Source organism: Fusarium fujikuroi, chromosome FFUJ_chr10, assembly GCF_900079805.1.
Source record: "Fusarium fujikuroi IMI 58289 draft genome, chromosome FFUJ_chr10".
NCBI lineage: Eukaryota > Fungi > Ascomycota > Sordariomycetes > Hypocreales > Nectriaceae > Fusarium > Fusarium fujikuroi.
In genome coordinates this window covers 2,389,336-2,401,655 of record NC_036631.1, presented here as the reverse complement: position 1 = coordinate 2,401,655, position 12,320 = coordinate 2,389,336, and the positions used below count along the sequence as shown (strand labels likewise).

At 48.5% G+C, this 12,320-nt stretch overlaps 5 protein-coding genes; 2 read left to right on the top strand and 3 right to left on the bottom strand.

The window, feature by feature from the left end:
* Positions 1-233: 233 nt before the first annotated feature.
* FFUJ_11148 (probable endo-1,4-beta-xylanase) lies at positions 234-1,583 on the top strand (the record flags this gene model as incomplete). The annotated part of the gene is made up of 1 exon (XM_023570014.1): positions 234-1,583. One exon carries the CDS (start codon positions 234-236, stop codon positions 1,581-1,583), a length of 1,350 nt encoding a protein of 449 aa, XP_023437145.1.
* Positions 1,584-1,830: 247 nt separating this feature from the next.
* FFUJ_11147 (related to putative tartrate transporter) lies at positions 1,831-3,674 on the bottom strand (the record flags this gene model as incomplete). XM_023570013.1 has 6 exons in its annotated part: positions 1,831-2,027; positions 2,080-2,148; positions 2,201-2,364; positions 2,418-2,963; positions 3,020-3,221; positions 3,272-3,674. The coding sequence occupies 6 exons, from the start codon at positions 3,672-3,674 to the stop codon at positions 1,831-1,833; spliced, it is 1,581 nt and encodes a 526-aa protein (XP_023437144.1).
* Positions 3,675-5,401: 1,727 nt separating this feature from the next.
* On the bottom strand, positions 5,402-6,673 carry FFUJ_11146 (related to glycosyl hydrolase; the record flags this gene model as incomplete). XM_023570012.1 has 3 exons in its annotated part: positions 5,402-5,500; positions 5,549-6,197; positions 6,252-6,673. 3 exons carry the CDS (start codon positions 6,671-6,673, stop codon positions 5,402-5,404), a joined length of 1,170 nt encoding a protein of 389 aa, XP_023437143.1.
* Positions 6,674-7,884: 1,211 nt separating this feature from the next.
* On the bottom strand, positions 7,885-9,784 carry FFUJ_11145 (uncharacterized protein; the record flags this gene model as incomplete). XM_023570011.1 has 4 exons in its annotated part: positions 7,885-8,199; positions 8,250-8,333; positions 8,389-8,667; positions 8,942-9,784. 4 exons carry the CDS (start codon positions 9,782-9,784, stop codon positions 7,885-7,887), a joined length of 1,521 nt encoding a protein of 506 aa, XP_023437142.1.
* A 433-nt stretch (positions 9,785-10,217) lies between these two features.
* On the top strand, positions 10,218-12,290 carry FFUJ_11144 (uncharacterized protein; the record flags this gene model as incomplete). XM_023570010.1 has 5 exons in its annotated part: positions 10,218-10,384; positions 10,436-10,723; positions 10,775-11,200; positions 11,271-11,802; positions 11,856-12,290. 5 exons carry the CDS (start codon positions 10,218-10,220, stop codon positions 12,288-12,290), a joined length of 1,848 nt encoding a protein of 615 aa, XP_023437141.1.
* Between the last annotated feature and the right edge of the window lie 30 nt (positions 12,291-12,320).

The following is a 12,320-nucleotide window of genomic DNA, read 5'->3' as shown; positions in this document are numbered from 1 at the left end:
ACGGTAGTTGCTCGTTTATCATCGTTTACCCCAACGCTAGCAATTCTTAACTGAATTTGAGTTGTCACCTTCCCCATACGGGGAACTGAGATTTGCATGTCAGCATAGGATCACATATTTAAAGGTGACTTCAAACTGCTTATAATAATTCCACTATATAATTACTCTTGGTCAAGAGCCCGAGTTAGCAAGACATTGATTCACATCAACAGTTGCTTCGAGACATCTCCAACATGTGGTTGACCACTCCGTTGCTGTTCGCCAGCACCCTCCTGGGCCTCACCGGTCTTGCTCTAGCAGACAACCCCATCGTCCAAGACATCTACACCGCAGACCCAGCGCCAATGGTCTACAATGGCCGTGTCTACCTCTTCACCGGCCATGACAACGATGGCTCTACCGACTTCAACATGACCGACTGGCGCCTCTTCTCGTCAGCAGACATGGTCAACTGGCAGCACCATGGTGTACCGATGAGCTTGAAGACATTCAGCTGGGCCAACAGCAGAGCTTGGGCTGGACAAGTCGTTGCCCGAAACGGAAAGTTTTACTTCTACGTCCCTGTCCGCAATGCAAAAACGGGAGGAATGGCTATTGGCGTTGGTGTTAGTACCAACATCCTTGGGCCCTACACGGATGCCCTCGGAAAGCCATTGGTTGAGAACAATGAGATCGACCCAACTGTGTATATCGACACTGATGGCCAGGCCTATCTATACTGGGGTAACCCTGGCTTGTACTATGTGAAGCTCAACCAAGACATGCTCTCCTACAGTGGAAGCGTCAACAAGGTTTCGCTCACAACTGCTGGATTCGGCAGCCGTCCAAACAACGCGCAGCGCCCTACAACCTTTGAGGAAGGACCCTGGCTGTACAAGCGTGGCAATCTTTACTACATGATCTACGCCGCCAACTGCTGTTCCGAGGATATCCGCTACTCGACTGGACCCAGCGCCACTGGGCCTTGGACTTACCGCGGTGTCGTGATGAACAAGGAGGGCCGAAGCTTCACCAATCATCCTGGCATCATAGACTTCGAGAACAACTCGTATTTCTTTTACCATAATGGTGCTCTTACTGGTGGTAGTGGGTACACTCGGTCTGTGGCTGTTGAGAGCTTCAAGTATGGTTCAGACGGTCTGATCCCTGAGATCAAGATGACTACACAGGGCCCTGCTCAAGTCAAGTCTCTGAACCCATATGTCAAGCAGGAGGCCGAGACCATCGCTTGGTCTGAGGGCATCGAGACTGAAGTCTGCAGTGAAGGTGGTCTCAACGTTGCTTTCATCAACAATGGTGACTACATCAAGGTCAAGGGTGTCGACTTTGGTAGCACTGGTGCAAAGACCTTTAGCGCTCGTGTTGCCTCAAACAGCAGCGGCGGTAAGATCGAGCTTCGACTTGGTAGCAAGACGGGCAAGTTGGTTGGTACCTGCACGGTAACGACTACTGGAAACTGGCAGACCTACAAGACTGTGGACTGCCCTGTTAGTGGTGCTACTGGCACGAGTGATCTCTTCCTTGTCTTCACGGGGACTGGATCTGACTATCTGTTTAACTTCAACTGGTGGCAGTTCAGCTAAATGATTTGAGATCTGGATGATATGAGAGTTTGCACTTCTTGTACATAATTGCTCTGATGGCTATAGTATATAACTCTCATTCATTACGACGGGTGGCCATTTGCCACAAATTCCAGCATCGTAATATTTCCCATTCCATATCTTTCTCATCATCCGGTAAGAATATTTTCATCATCTAGCAACGACTGAAGCCATACACCTTTGCATCAACCCAATACTATGGAGGCTGTGCAGGGTTGTTGGAGGCTTAGGTGACATAGGGCTGGTAGGCAGTACCATTTTGCTGCGCCTCTCGCAACAGCCGCTTATTGGAGCGGCTGAGCCAAATCTTCATGACGATAGCGCAGGCACTAGAGGTCAAACCGAAGGCCATCATACCGATGAAGGCGCTGATGTAGCGAGGCTCCTCCTTCGTCACGAACATGAAAGGAGCAGTGAAGTTTCCTATCAGACCTTGTTAGCTATGGTTCAGGGATTTAAGTTGGAGTAAACTTACCGATTTGAGATAGAAGGTTGCAAAGTGCAACAGAGGCAGCTCGCTTTTCGGGAGTCTTTGCAAGAGCACCTAAGAGATAGTCAGGACCATATTCAGTAGTTGAAGAGTATAGATAACATACCGCTGACATAACCCATGATGAGAGGGTTGGCGATGTACATGCCACCAACGTAGATGAAAGAAGCTCCGTATCGAGCCTGGGGGTTGGTGGTCGCTAAGCAGACAATGAAACCGATACAAGCGACGGCAACGGGGATGGCATAATGCAGACCTCGCTCCTTGACCCTACAAGGCAACTATTAGTAATTATGTGATGCATGAAATCAGTTGATACTTACTTGTCAGAGTGCCAAGCGTTGACATATGAGCCGATAGCAGCAAAGATGTAAGGCGGCGCAGTGAGAACAAGCGCGATGACAGAGCTGTATCCCCAATCGGCAGCCAGACCACGAACGATGGAAGGGTAGAAGTTGGAGAACCCGTAAGCAGCGGAGATGGTGATGTTCATGAGAGTAAGGATGTAGAGCTTAGGGTCGCGAACACTAAGCTTCAATCCTTCCCAAGCACCAGTCTTGGCCTCGGTAGTGGAAGGGCGATCAGCGAGGACACGTGCAGCAGCAACCTTTCGCATATCTTCAGTCATAGTCCACATGGCGCTGCCGGTAGTCGAGTCGGGATAATCGGGGATGAACCAGATACAGATCATGGCAGAGCCGGCTCCAGCGGTGGCGAGGATGATGAAGAGCCACTGCCAGCCAGCAAGGCCGTGGGCCTTCTCGAGAGTGGCGTAGGTGGCGGCGGCGATGAGACCGGCTGAGCAGAAAGCAATCGTCTGAGCTGAGTAGAGGATAGCCATGCGGAACGCGACTTCTTTTCTGGTATACCTAGATTATTGTGTGAGCTTCCGGGCTGATGATGCCATGTAAAAGGATGAGCTTACCAACAACCAAGGAGGTAGATAGCGCCAGGAAGAAGAGGCGCCTCAACAAGACCAAGAGCGAAGCGAACTCCCATGAGTCCAGAGTAAGACTTGACTCCGACAGTAGCGACACTGACACCAGACCAGACAATAGCCATGAGGCAAAGATAGAGACTAGGCCGAATCTTGGTGATCAACATGTTACTGGGGAGTTGGCCAAGGACTGCAAAATGTCAGTATTGTCTCAAAACACCAACTGTGCATAGAGCTTACCATAACCGAGAGAGAGAATAGAGACAGCCGAAGAGAAATTGGAACCAGTAAGATTGAGATCCTCGTCGAACGTGCTCAGTCTAGCGTGACCAATCGACGCTCTGTCAAGGTAATTGAAGAAGTAAAGACACCAAACACAAGGCATGAGAGTCATATCAAGACGACGAACAATCTTTTTCTCCAGCTCGCGCCAGTTCGGAATACCCAGAGCGTCAATCTGCTCCTCGGGGCTAGGAAGACGACCTTCATTCTTGAGATATCCCTCCTCTACCATACCAAGCTCCTTCTCAATGGCAGAAGCAGTATCGGCCTTCTCGTCAATGGGAGGCTTGACATCAGAACCCGGGGCCTGAATGTCTTGCGGAGGCGCATCACCGCCCGCTTTCTCATTGGGGGTCGTCATATCTTGACAAATAACGCGTAACAAATAGGGGGAGAACGACGATTCAATTGGCTGAGAAAGGAAGGGCTTGTGATGTCAACCAAGGCAAAAGGCTGAGTACACGAGAACAAGACCGAAGACAAAAACGAAGGTAGATGGCATTTTTTATAGATCAGCGAGACACAAGAGAGAAAAAAACATTGGCGATGGGAAAAGGAAAAACCCCGCATCTCTCCAACGTTGGCATGGCTGGGCAAGCTGGGGAAAGTCGTGTGTCCCCCAGATGGTTGCATGTGTGAGCCAAGAGTCCGGGGCAACGAAGAATTTCGTCTCTATGAAAACTGGAGAAGAGAAGGGTTCTGGGGCAAAACGGTCTCGCGTGCGAAAACACACAGACTGGATCGGACCCCAGATGAATTGCAGAGATCGGCGGTGTCAAATGGTAATCAGATCACATCGCTTTGAATCAATGTATCTTTAGAGTTCTTTTACTAGAGTTCGATTATTACGCTATGATGCCGTGGCGGTTGATAAAGAGGCTGAATGAGGCTCTTTTTATCAGCGCTGTATTGCCGACCGGTAGGTCAACAGGCCAGTCTCGATCACTCTAGTCTCTCAAAAAAAAAAGCCCATAACATATCTCGCGTGCTATTCTTATTCCACGCTTTCATCAATTCGTCTAAGCAAAACGGAGAAAGAATTCTCTCGTATGTTTTTTTTCTCTGTAGCTAGCCATACGCCAAGATCACTGAATCGCAATGCGTTCATCCTCTTCCCCAATCACGCAGCAATTCTCAACTCAAGGAGGGGTCAGCTCCCGTCTCTCCCGTTCAGCCTTGGCATGTTACTCCAAACACACAGAAAAAGGCCCGAGTCTTCCCGTGCCAAGGGCGGAGAGTCGATTACTGCGACCTGTGCTGTGAAGCTCCGGGCATGACTACCCACTATAGTGGATTATTCCCGCCTGGGCGCTACTCCACCATCATGTCAGGGCCAAGCATTATGGGAACCAATCTCGCCAAGTTGTTGTTTTGAGGTGGGAAAAGGTTATTCTTAAGCTTGTTCAGGACCTTGGCGGATGGGGCTGTCGTTACCCGCGGGATCAGGCCTTCTCCGGATCCGACACTTTGCCGTGCCCAGCGAATCCCGCGGGAGATTTTCATGCGATTGCTTTGTATACCAAGGAATCTGGTATTTTCGGAAGTAATTCTGAGATCCTGTTATATGTACCAGCATGGATATCGCCGAAATATGTCAGACTTATTTGTGTTTCCCCCAAATATCAAGGAGATGTTTCTTCTGCTTTGATGGATTTAAGAGAAAACTCGGGTTACGCCGCTCGTGTAGCCACAGCGCATGCCCGCCATAGTTATAGGGCACTGACAGTGAAAAAAACCACTCGACAAAAGGTAATGATTTTCGCATAGCTTATCAGCTGGATTACATACATACACCCGGCACTTGTTTCCTTGGCTTCAACCTGCCCTTGGCAAACAAGTAGTCCGACTCGGATGTTCGTTCTCCGACGCCAGGACCGAGGTGCGCCATTGAGATGGTAATGAGCGTCTTGGAATGATTGGAACTATAAGCGTATCGCGGTAGTGATGTAGCAGAACTGCAGAATTCGCTACGACGAACAAAGAAAATATCGGGTTGACTCTGCAGCTACCGTCCCCTTGCAAAACGAGAAAAATGAGGATTGTTGAGTTCCTCTTGCCATCCAACCACCCTGTTGCGACCTGAGATACTCATGCGTCCTTCGCCCATGACTCCCATTCATAAGAAGCAAGCATGAATGGCCCTACGCCATTTTGGCCATTCTCCAGCTTTGGTCTGCTGACGTAGTACTGTTCCTGTCAGTCAATGAACATGGACATTGGAAACGGTATACTCACCTCAAACGTGACATTTGAACTAGTCAATCCGCATTCAGCGACGGTGCTGTTCAACACCAGTAACCCATCGTCGCCTTCGGTGACAAAGTTGTGAATCAAGCTTGTGAAAGCATCTTTAGCAGTTTCGAGATATTCATCTGAGTCGAGATATCCCAAATTAACAGCCTTAAGTAATCCCCACGTAAACATGGAGGAGCCGCTACTCTCGATAAAGTTGCCTTCGCGTTCAGGGTAGGGTTCATTCATGACTTGCCACCAGCTGCCAAGATCTGGATCTCGGGAGTCCTTAAGACCCTTTGCGACTGATCGAAGGTATCCGAGTAGCTGGTCATACCCGGCATGTGACGTGGGGAAGTACTGCAATACCTCGACGAGGGCCATGAAGTACCAGCCAAGAGCGCGTCCCCATACATTAGGCGCTCGACCTGTTTCTGGATCGGCCCATGATGCTTGGCCTTCGACCCATCCGTGCACATGAAGACCAGTCGTCTCGTTGATTGTATGCTCATGTATGAGCTCGTACTGTAGAAGTATGTCGTCCCAAGCTGTGTCATTGTCTGAGTCGTAGAGATGCGTCCACCTGGCATAGAATGAATCTGCCATATAGATACCATCAAGCCACATTTGATTACGAAAGAACTGCTGGTGCCTATGAACCGATTAGTAGTTGTCGCGCGACAAAAGTTTGACGCGTTTCTCTCACCAGAAGCCCCCGGAAGGAGTGCGAGGATAAGAATCCAGCATACGCCTGACTATATTGGCAGCCGTCTCATATTTTGTTTCTCCAGTTTGATTGAAAAGATAAAGGTAGTTGTGCCCCATTCGGTACTCATCAAGAATATACCGCGATGTGTTGAGACCTTTGATGGAGCCATCCTCTTGAACAACAGGGCCGTCGATCTGGCCGATGTACCAGTCCAGATACTTCTGATCGCCAGTAAGTTCGTAAGCCTTTTCGAATCCGAGATAAAGAACAGCATCTTGATATCCAAGGTCGGGTGTTATACCCTTTGCGATCATGGTATCTGCCATCTCCGTCAGATAACAAAGGCCCAACTCAGCTCCAATGAGCATAATGACGAGGGTCCGCATGAAGGGCCACAACTTGCTACACACTGTAGACATCTTGAGTATTTTCAATGAAATCACTGCCTAGAACGGTTTTGTTTGGGTACCTCCAACGTCGATTGATCGACCAGGCCCATCATGACGAGCCTCGTCGCTCATATAGAGCAAGACTGTGTCGCCAACAAGGCAGGTACCAACGGCCAAGCGTCATACTGTCGGTCGCTCAAGGAACTCCTGTGACTGTGCACTTGTGATCAATTGTTGTTTCATAAAGCCTTGTTTCTTCATGCTTCGTGAGGTCACCAATGAGGGGAAGCAATATCCAGCGGGTTGCAACGCACCATCGTACCAATGAGGTTCTAGCAATTAAGCCGGGAATGAATCCTTATGCATAAGAACATATGATATGCTACCAGCATTAATATTACTTTCTGGTCAATGTTAAGTGGACGTCATTAAAGCCCTGTATTAAGTGGGATGTTGTGATGTAATGGGTTCTACAGGGTAAGTAGTGAAGATGCGATCAATTATGGCAATACATCATTGTGTACGATATAATGTCACATGTATCGTAATCTCCTGCAACAACTGATTCTTACGGGCCAAGCTCGCTGCAACATTGCACTTAAAATTCCGAAGGTAATTCATTTGGGCCATGTAATCATCGCCATCCTTCAAGTTGACCGGAATATGATTTACAGATAGTGTTGTTGTTGTCACCGATGTGCATCTGTTTTCATGCGTCAGTCTTAGAAAAGCACATTGTTTTGGTAGCCGTGTGGGTGGTTATCGATCACGAGATGATATAGAGGGGACGTTGATTGGGACGCGTAGTGACCTACAGACGAGGGCTGATTTGTGGTGGGATGAAGATCATTAACCGGGGGCGGAAAAAGCCCCGGTGTTCTACTTTTTACATCTCAAATCCTCTGAAATATTCAACTCCTCAGGCGTTTGCTGGCAAAGTCACATGGCTATAGTCGATACATGTGTTGAGGTAATATCGATATCAGGCTATGATACGTTTGAGAATGATTTCAAGTTTCCATGATTGGCAAAGGATAGTCATGCAAATGAGATGGGTCAAAAGAACCTCGCATCACAGGAAATAATTCCCGGTGGGAGATCAGCTCGCCAGTCCCGACCGAGCGGCCTGCATACACGAGGTGTATGTCCCATTGATCAGACGTTACATGCTCCCTCCCATCCCATTTTGGAAATCCGGAACCAGCGCCGAACAGATATCTCCACAAATAGATGTAGCTCTCTTACCGGTACTCATTACCGCAATCACCCATCGTCTCAAACATCTCGGCTCTGTTACTCCTATCCAAGACCTCTTCAATCAGCCCACAGTCATCATCATCCAAACTCCAGCCCAGAGTAGTAGCATTGTCACTTGTATGCTCACTCATGCCGATCCTGGCACCGATGATGACTGCTCCAACATAAGGAAAGTCCAAGACCCAGCGCGTAGCTATATTGGAGATGTTGACTTCGTGTTTTGTCGCGACGGTGCGAAGGACGCTGAGCAGCTCTTGGAAGAGATCCCAGCCGCCCCAGCTACATATCATTCCATAGTACTTACGATATCGTCAGTATGTCGATGCGAGAATATGGCTGTTTTGCTTACCTTTCTCTGGCTGGGAGTAATGTTAGTGTCGTAGACATCTGGTTCGGGTTCATTGAGCCACTTGTCTGCGATGAATCCACCGCACTGGGGAAATCAGTTGTTAGTGGTTGCTTGGCGATATATATCAGAAGACGCTTACCAGAGTGCCATACGTCAAAAGCTTAATATCATGGCGCGAGCATGCATCTGCCATCTTGAACGTAGGTCTCGAGTCAACTAGCGAGAACTGCATCTTGTCAGGACCGGCTACATCAGTGATTGCTGAAGTACCAACCTGGACTTGGTTCGTGAATATCTTGACTCCACTTTCGACAACATGCTCAAGATGTTCTGTATCAAAGTTGCATAAACCGATCCGAGCCACTCGCTTGTCTTCTGCCAAATATTGTAGCGCGTCGATATACTGGGGATTATCCCACTGGTACTCTGTTAGTAGGATCTCTTATGACAAATGGGTATCATGACTTGCAAGTTGCCAATGAAACTGAAGGAGATCGATCACCTCTTGCTGTAATCTATTGCACCTCTCGCCAACGTTGGCTTGTACTGCTTCCCGGGAAACAGTCATTGGATGAAACACGCAGTACTTTGTTGCAGTGAACATGTCGTCTTTATGTGGATACAAGGATCTAAAGCGGCCCTTTTGTCGTGAGTCAATTGTCCAAAGGCCGTGTAGGATCTTGTGAACTTACATATAAAACTTCAGCATCTCCATAGTGGTCAGCCATGTCGAAAGCAGTGAATCCATTCTGAACATGCGTTGAGAATCCGTCAATGATCTCAGTCATCTGCGCGGAGCCCCAGGCTGGACTTGACATCTGCCATAAGCCCGAGAAAATGCGAGGCAATATTCTATCGTCAAGTTGAAAAGTTTCCTTGGCCGGCAGAGGACGTGTAATGTCAGAAGGTATCTTATTCAATCTTCCTTCTGGCGACTCCGGCAAATCAATACGCAAGATGTTTGCCGTTGTGAGCATTCCCCTTCCATAGGGAAAATCCATGCCTGTGTCCTTCAGCATCCGTTGACACTGCGCAAGAGACTCAAACAGTGCTTGGATGATATCATGTTCTCCTGGAGAAAGCGCTCGTGCCCCGGAGCTCACAGCAAGCTTCTTCGTCACAGCTGTCATGGCTTGGACCAAGTCACCATCCAAAGAAGCGAGGAGTGAATTAACTCTCTGTTTCTCTGTTTCCGGTGAGTCGAGAGCGATCTGAACACCGCGAATAACCAGTCTTTCGAGAATGGAAACACCATCAAACGCTTGTCCAGAGCCAAGCATACAGCGAGCTATCCTTTGGGTCTTCTCCAATCCTCCAACATCAAGAGCGGCAAGCTGAGATTTTGACGTCCTTGTCTGTGCCTGAGCGAGGTATTGTCGCGTTGCGTCTTCAAAGCTCGCGGTGATATCAGGGTGCGATGCCAGTAGTGAGCGGATGATAACTCTCAGACCATCGGGTGGTAGGTTCGCTATAACGCTGTCCGTCATCATATTGACGTGAGCGGTATTGCTGCTGCCATTGCGAGAAACCGCCATGGTGGTTGATTGGTCTGAAGTGTCAACGGCTTGGAAAATAATAGACTGGGTGAGTGCCTCTGTCGACTGCGAGGTAAAGATAACGAAATTACTAGTCTTGATAGAGCTTGATATGAGTACTTGGATATGGCGAAGTGGAAACAAGCCACCGGTGTTCAAGGCTACCGTCGGCGTTCAAGAACGCGGCACCGGCGTTTTAGACACGGCTTAGAATGCCGATATAGCCGGCGTGATATCAGTGAGATGCTTATCAGCTTCATCACCAATCAGCATTGTCCGTCTTATCGGAAGTATCCACTACGCTGGTTACCCCGGATTTGGGCGATGGCCGTGATTGATTGGGCAGGCAGACTTGGTGACAATTCTTCAACCAGGGTCGTACCAGAGCCAGGTGCACGACACTGAACGAAGCACGCATCCCCACGTCACCATCATGTCAAGTCCGTCACTTCAGAGTACTAATGCGTGTATACAATGTCGAAGAGTCAAGATGAAGTGCCGTCCTATGGGACAGGACACGTCTAAATGTGAACGTTGCACCCGAAAAGCCCTTGAGTGTATTTTCAGGGAGCATCGTCGGGGTCGTAAGCCAGGTACAAAGTATGCAATCTAGCTTCGCTGTCCTGTGATTCTTGTTGACAAGTAGTATAGAATCTCAAAAGTGAAGAAAGTCCCTGCCATCTCACCACAGTCGATTCCAAGCCTCGAGAGTCCAGCGGCAGCAGAGGCCCATATCTCAGAAACTGAAGACGATGCAAATAATCTACAGCCATCGGGGTTGCTCAATCACCAGGCTTTAGAGGGGAGGTTCTCTCTCGGCAACATTCTTAACGCGGACCAAGAACCTGTTCAGCGACAGCGAAGCCGCGATGAGTCACTTGAGGATCTCATTGAACTTGGACTCATCACTCCATCACTGGCGAAGTCTCTGTTTGATAGGTAACTAAATCGTCTATTTCCATGAGACTCTATATACTGACATCCAAGTAGCTTCATGACGGTTCTAAATCCCTACATCAGCCAGCTCGATCCCCATCTCCATACATTTCCTTACGTCCGCGCAAAGTCTGCGTTTCTCCTAAGCTCCATCCTAGCCATGGCCGCAAAAGCCTTCAATCATGTTCTCTACATTAAACTTTACGATCACGCCCAGGACCTCTTTTCTAGTGTTTTTCGAAGAGGCAGTAAATCGGTCGAAATCGTGCAGGCAATCCTCATCCTTACGTATTGGAAAGAGCCGCAAGACACAAGAGTGTGGACCTCTGTTGGGTATGCAATCCGCATATGTATGGACTTGGGATGGCATAAGCTGGCGTATTGTCGTTCTGCAGCCGCCGCGAAAGAGTCTGAAGCTCAAAGGCGAGAACGACGGAATATTGAGAGAACGTGGTACGTTCTCTTCGTTTACGATCGGAGGTATGATCCCTCTACCCTGGCTATTCATTTTTTGGCAGTGCGAGCATTCAGTTACTGACCACCATAAAAGTATCAGTCTACAGACTGGACGACCATGGATGATAGAATGCAGCGAGTTTATCGAATCGATAGAGGACTGGTGCAACGACGCTTTGACAATTGAAAACGATCAACTTCTAGGGGCATTTACTACCTTGAGACTTATCACGTCTTCCGCATTTCCACTACTTGCCATCAAGTCACGGCAGCGATCCTTGTCGCATAGTGAGAGTGCGCCTCTTGTCAGCCTACTGGATGGACGTATAGAGAGATGGGAGAAGAAGTGGACTGAAAAGATCACAGCACAGACTGAGAAATCCTGCCATGAGTTCCTCATACGCTTCTACGGCACACACCTTCGCCTTCAGCTGCATACTCTACCACTTCATGGCATCCTCGTGTCCGACAAATCGGATATCAACCATCATATTGACACAGTCTGGGTGGCATATAGCAGCGCTCTCAACATGCTGCAGCTGATATCGCGCTTCTCAGAGCACGTCTGCTTCGCTCAAGACTCCATCCATGTCATGACAGCTTATAGCGCTGCATTTCTCGTCAAGGTTGGTCTACTTCTTCTGCTTGACCGGAAAACACTGACAGCTTTGCATTGTAGATCACTCTTGTGTTTTCCGACTTTATATCTGGCCAGCTCGAATCAAGCTGTATAAATGCTATTCAGCAAGCTGCACAGGTCTTCTCCAATCAATCTGGATGTATAAGCTCTAGTTGTACTCTGCAAGCATCGTTCCTAGAAAGAGTCGCGATGAAGCTTATAGGGAACCAAACGAACAAGGCATCCAAGGAAGGCGGTCCTACTGGACTTGTAGGGCCGGCACCGTACACGATAGACCAGTCTGACATAAACGGAGGGCCCTGTGCAGAATCAGAAATTAGCTCATCCTCACGACGTCCTCCCGACCTAGCAACTCTCGATATATCCTTTTTAGCCCAGGAAAACCTGGACTTCCCATTCGAGTGTGATGATATGTGGGCAGAAATGTTTGGAATGAACCCTCAGGATGTTGCATTCTTTCCACAAACAGATTAATGAATTATAAATCTAACGGCCACCCTTTAC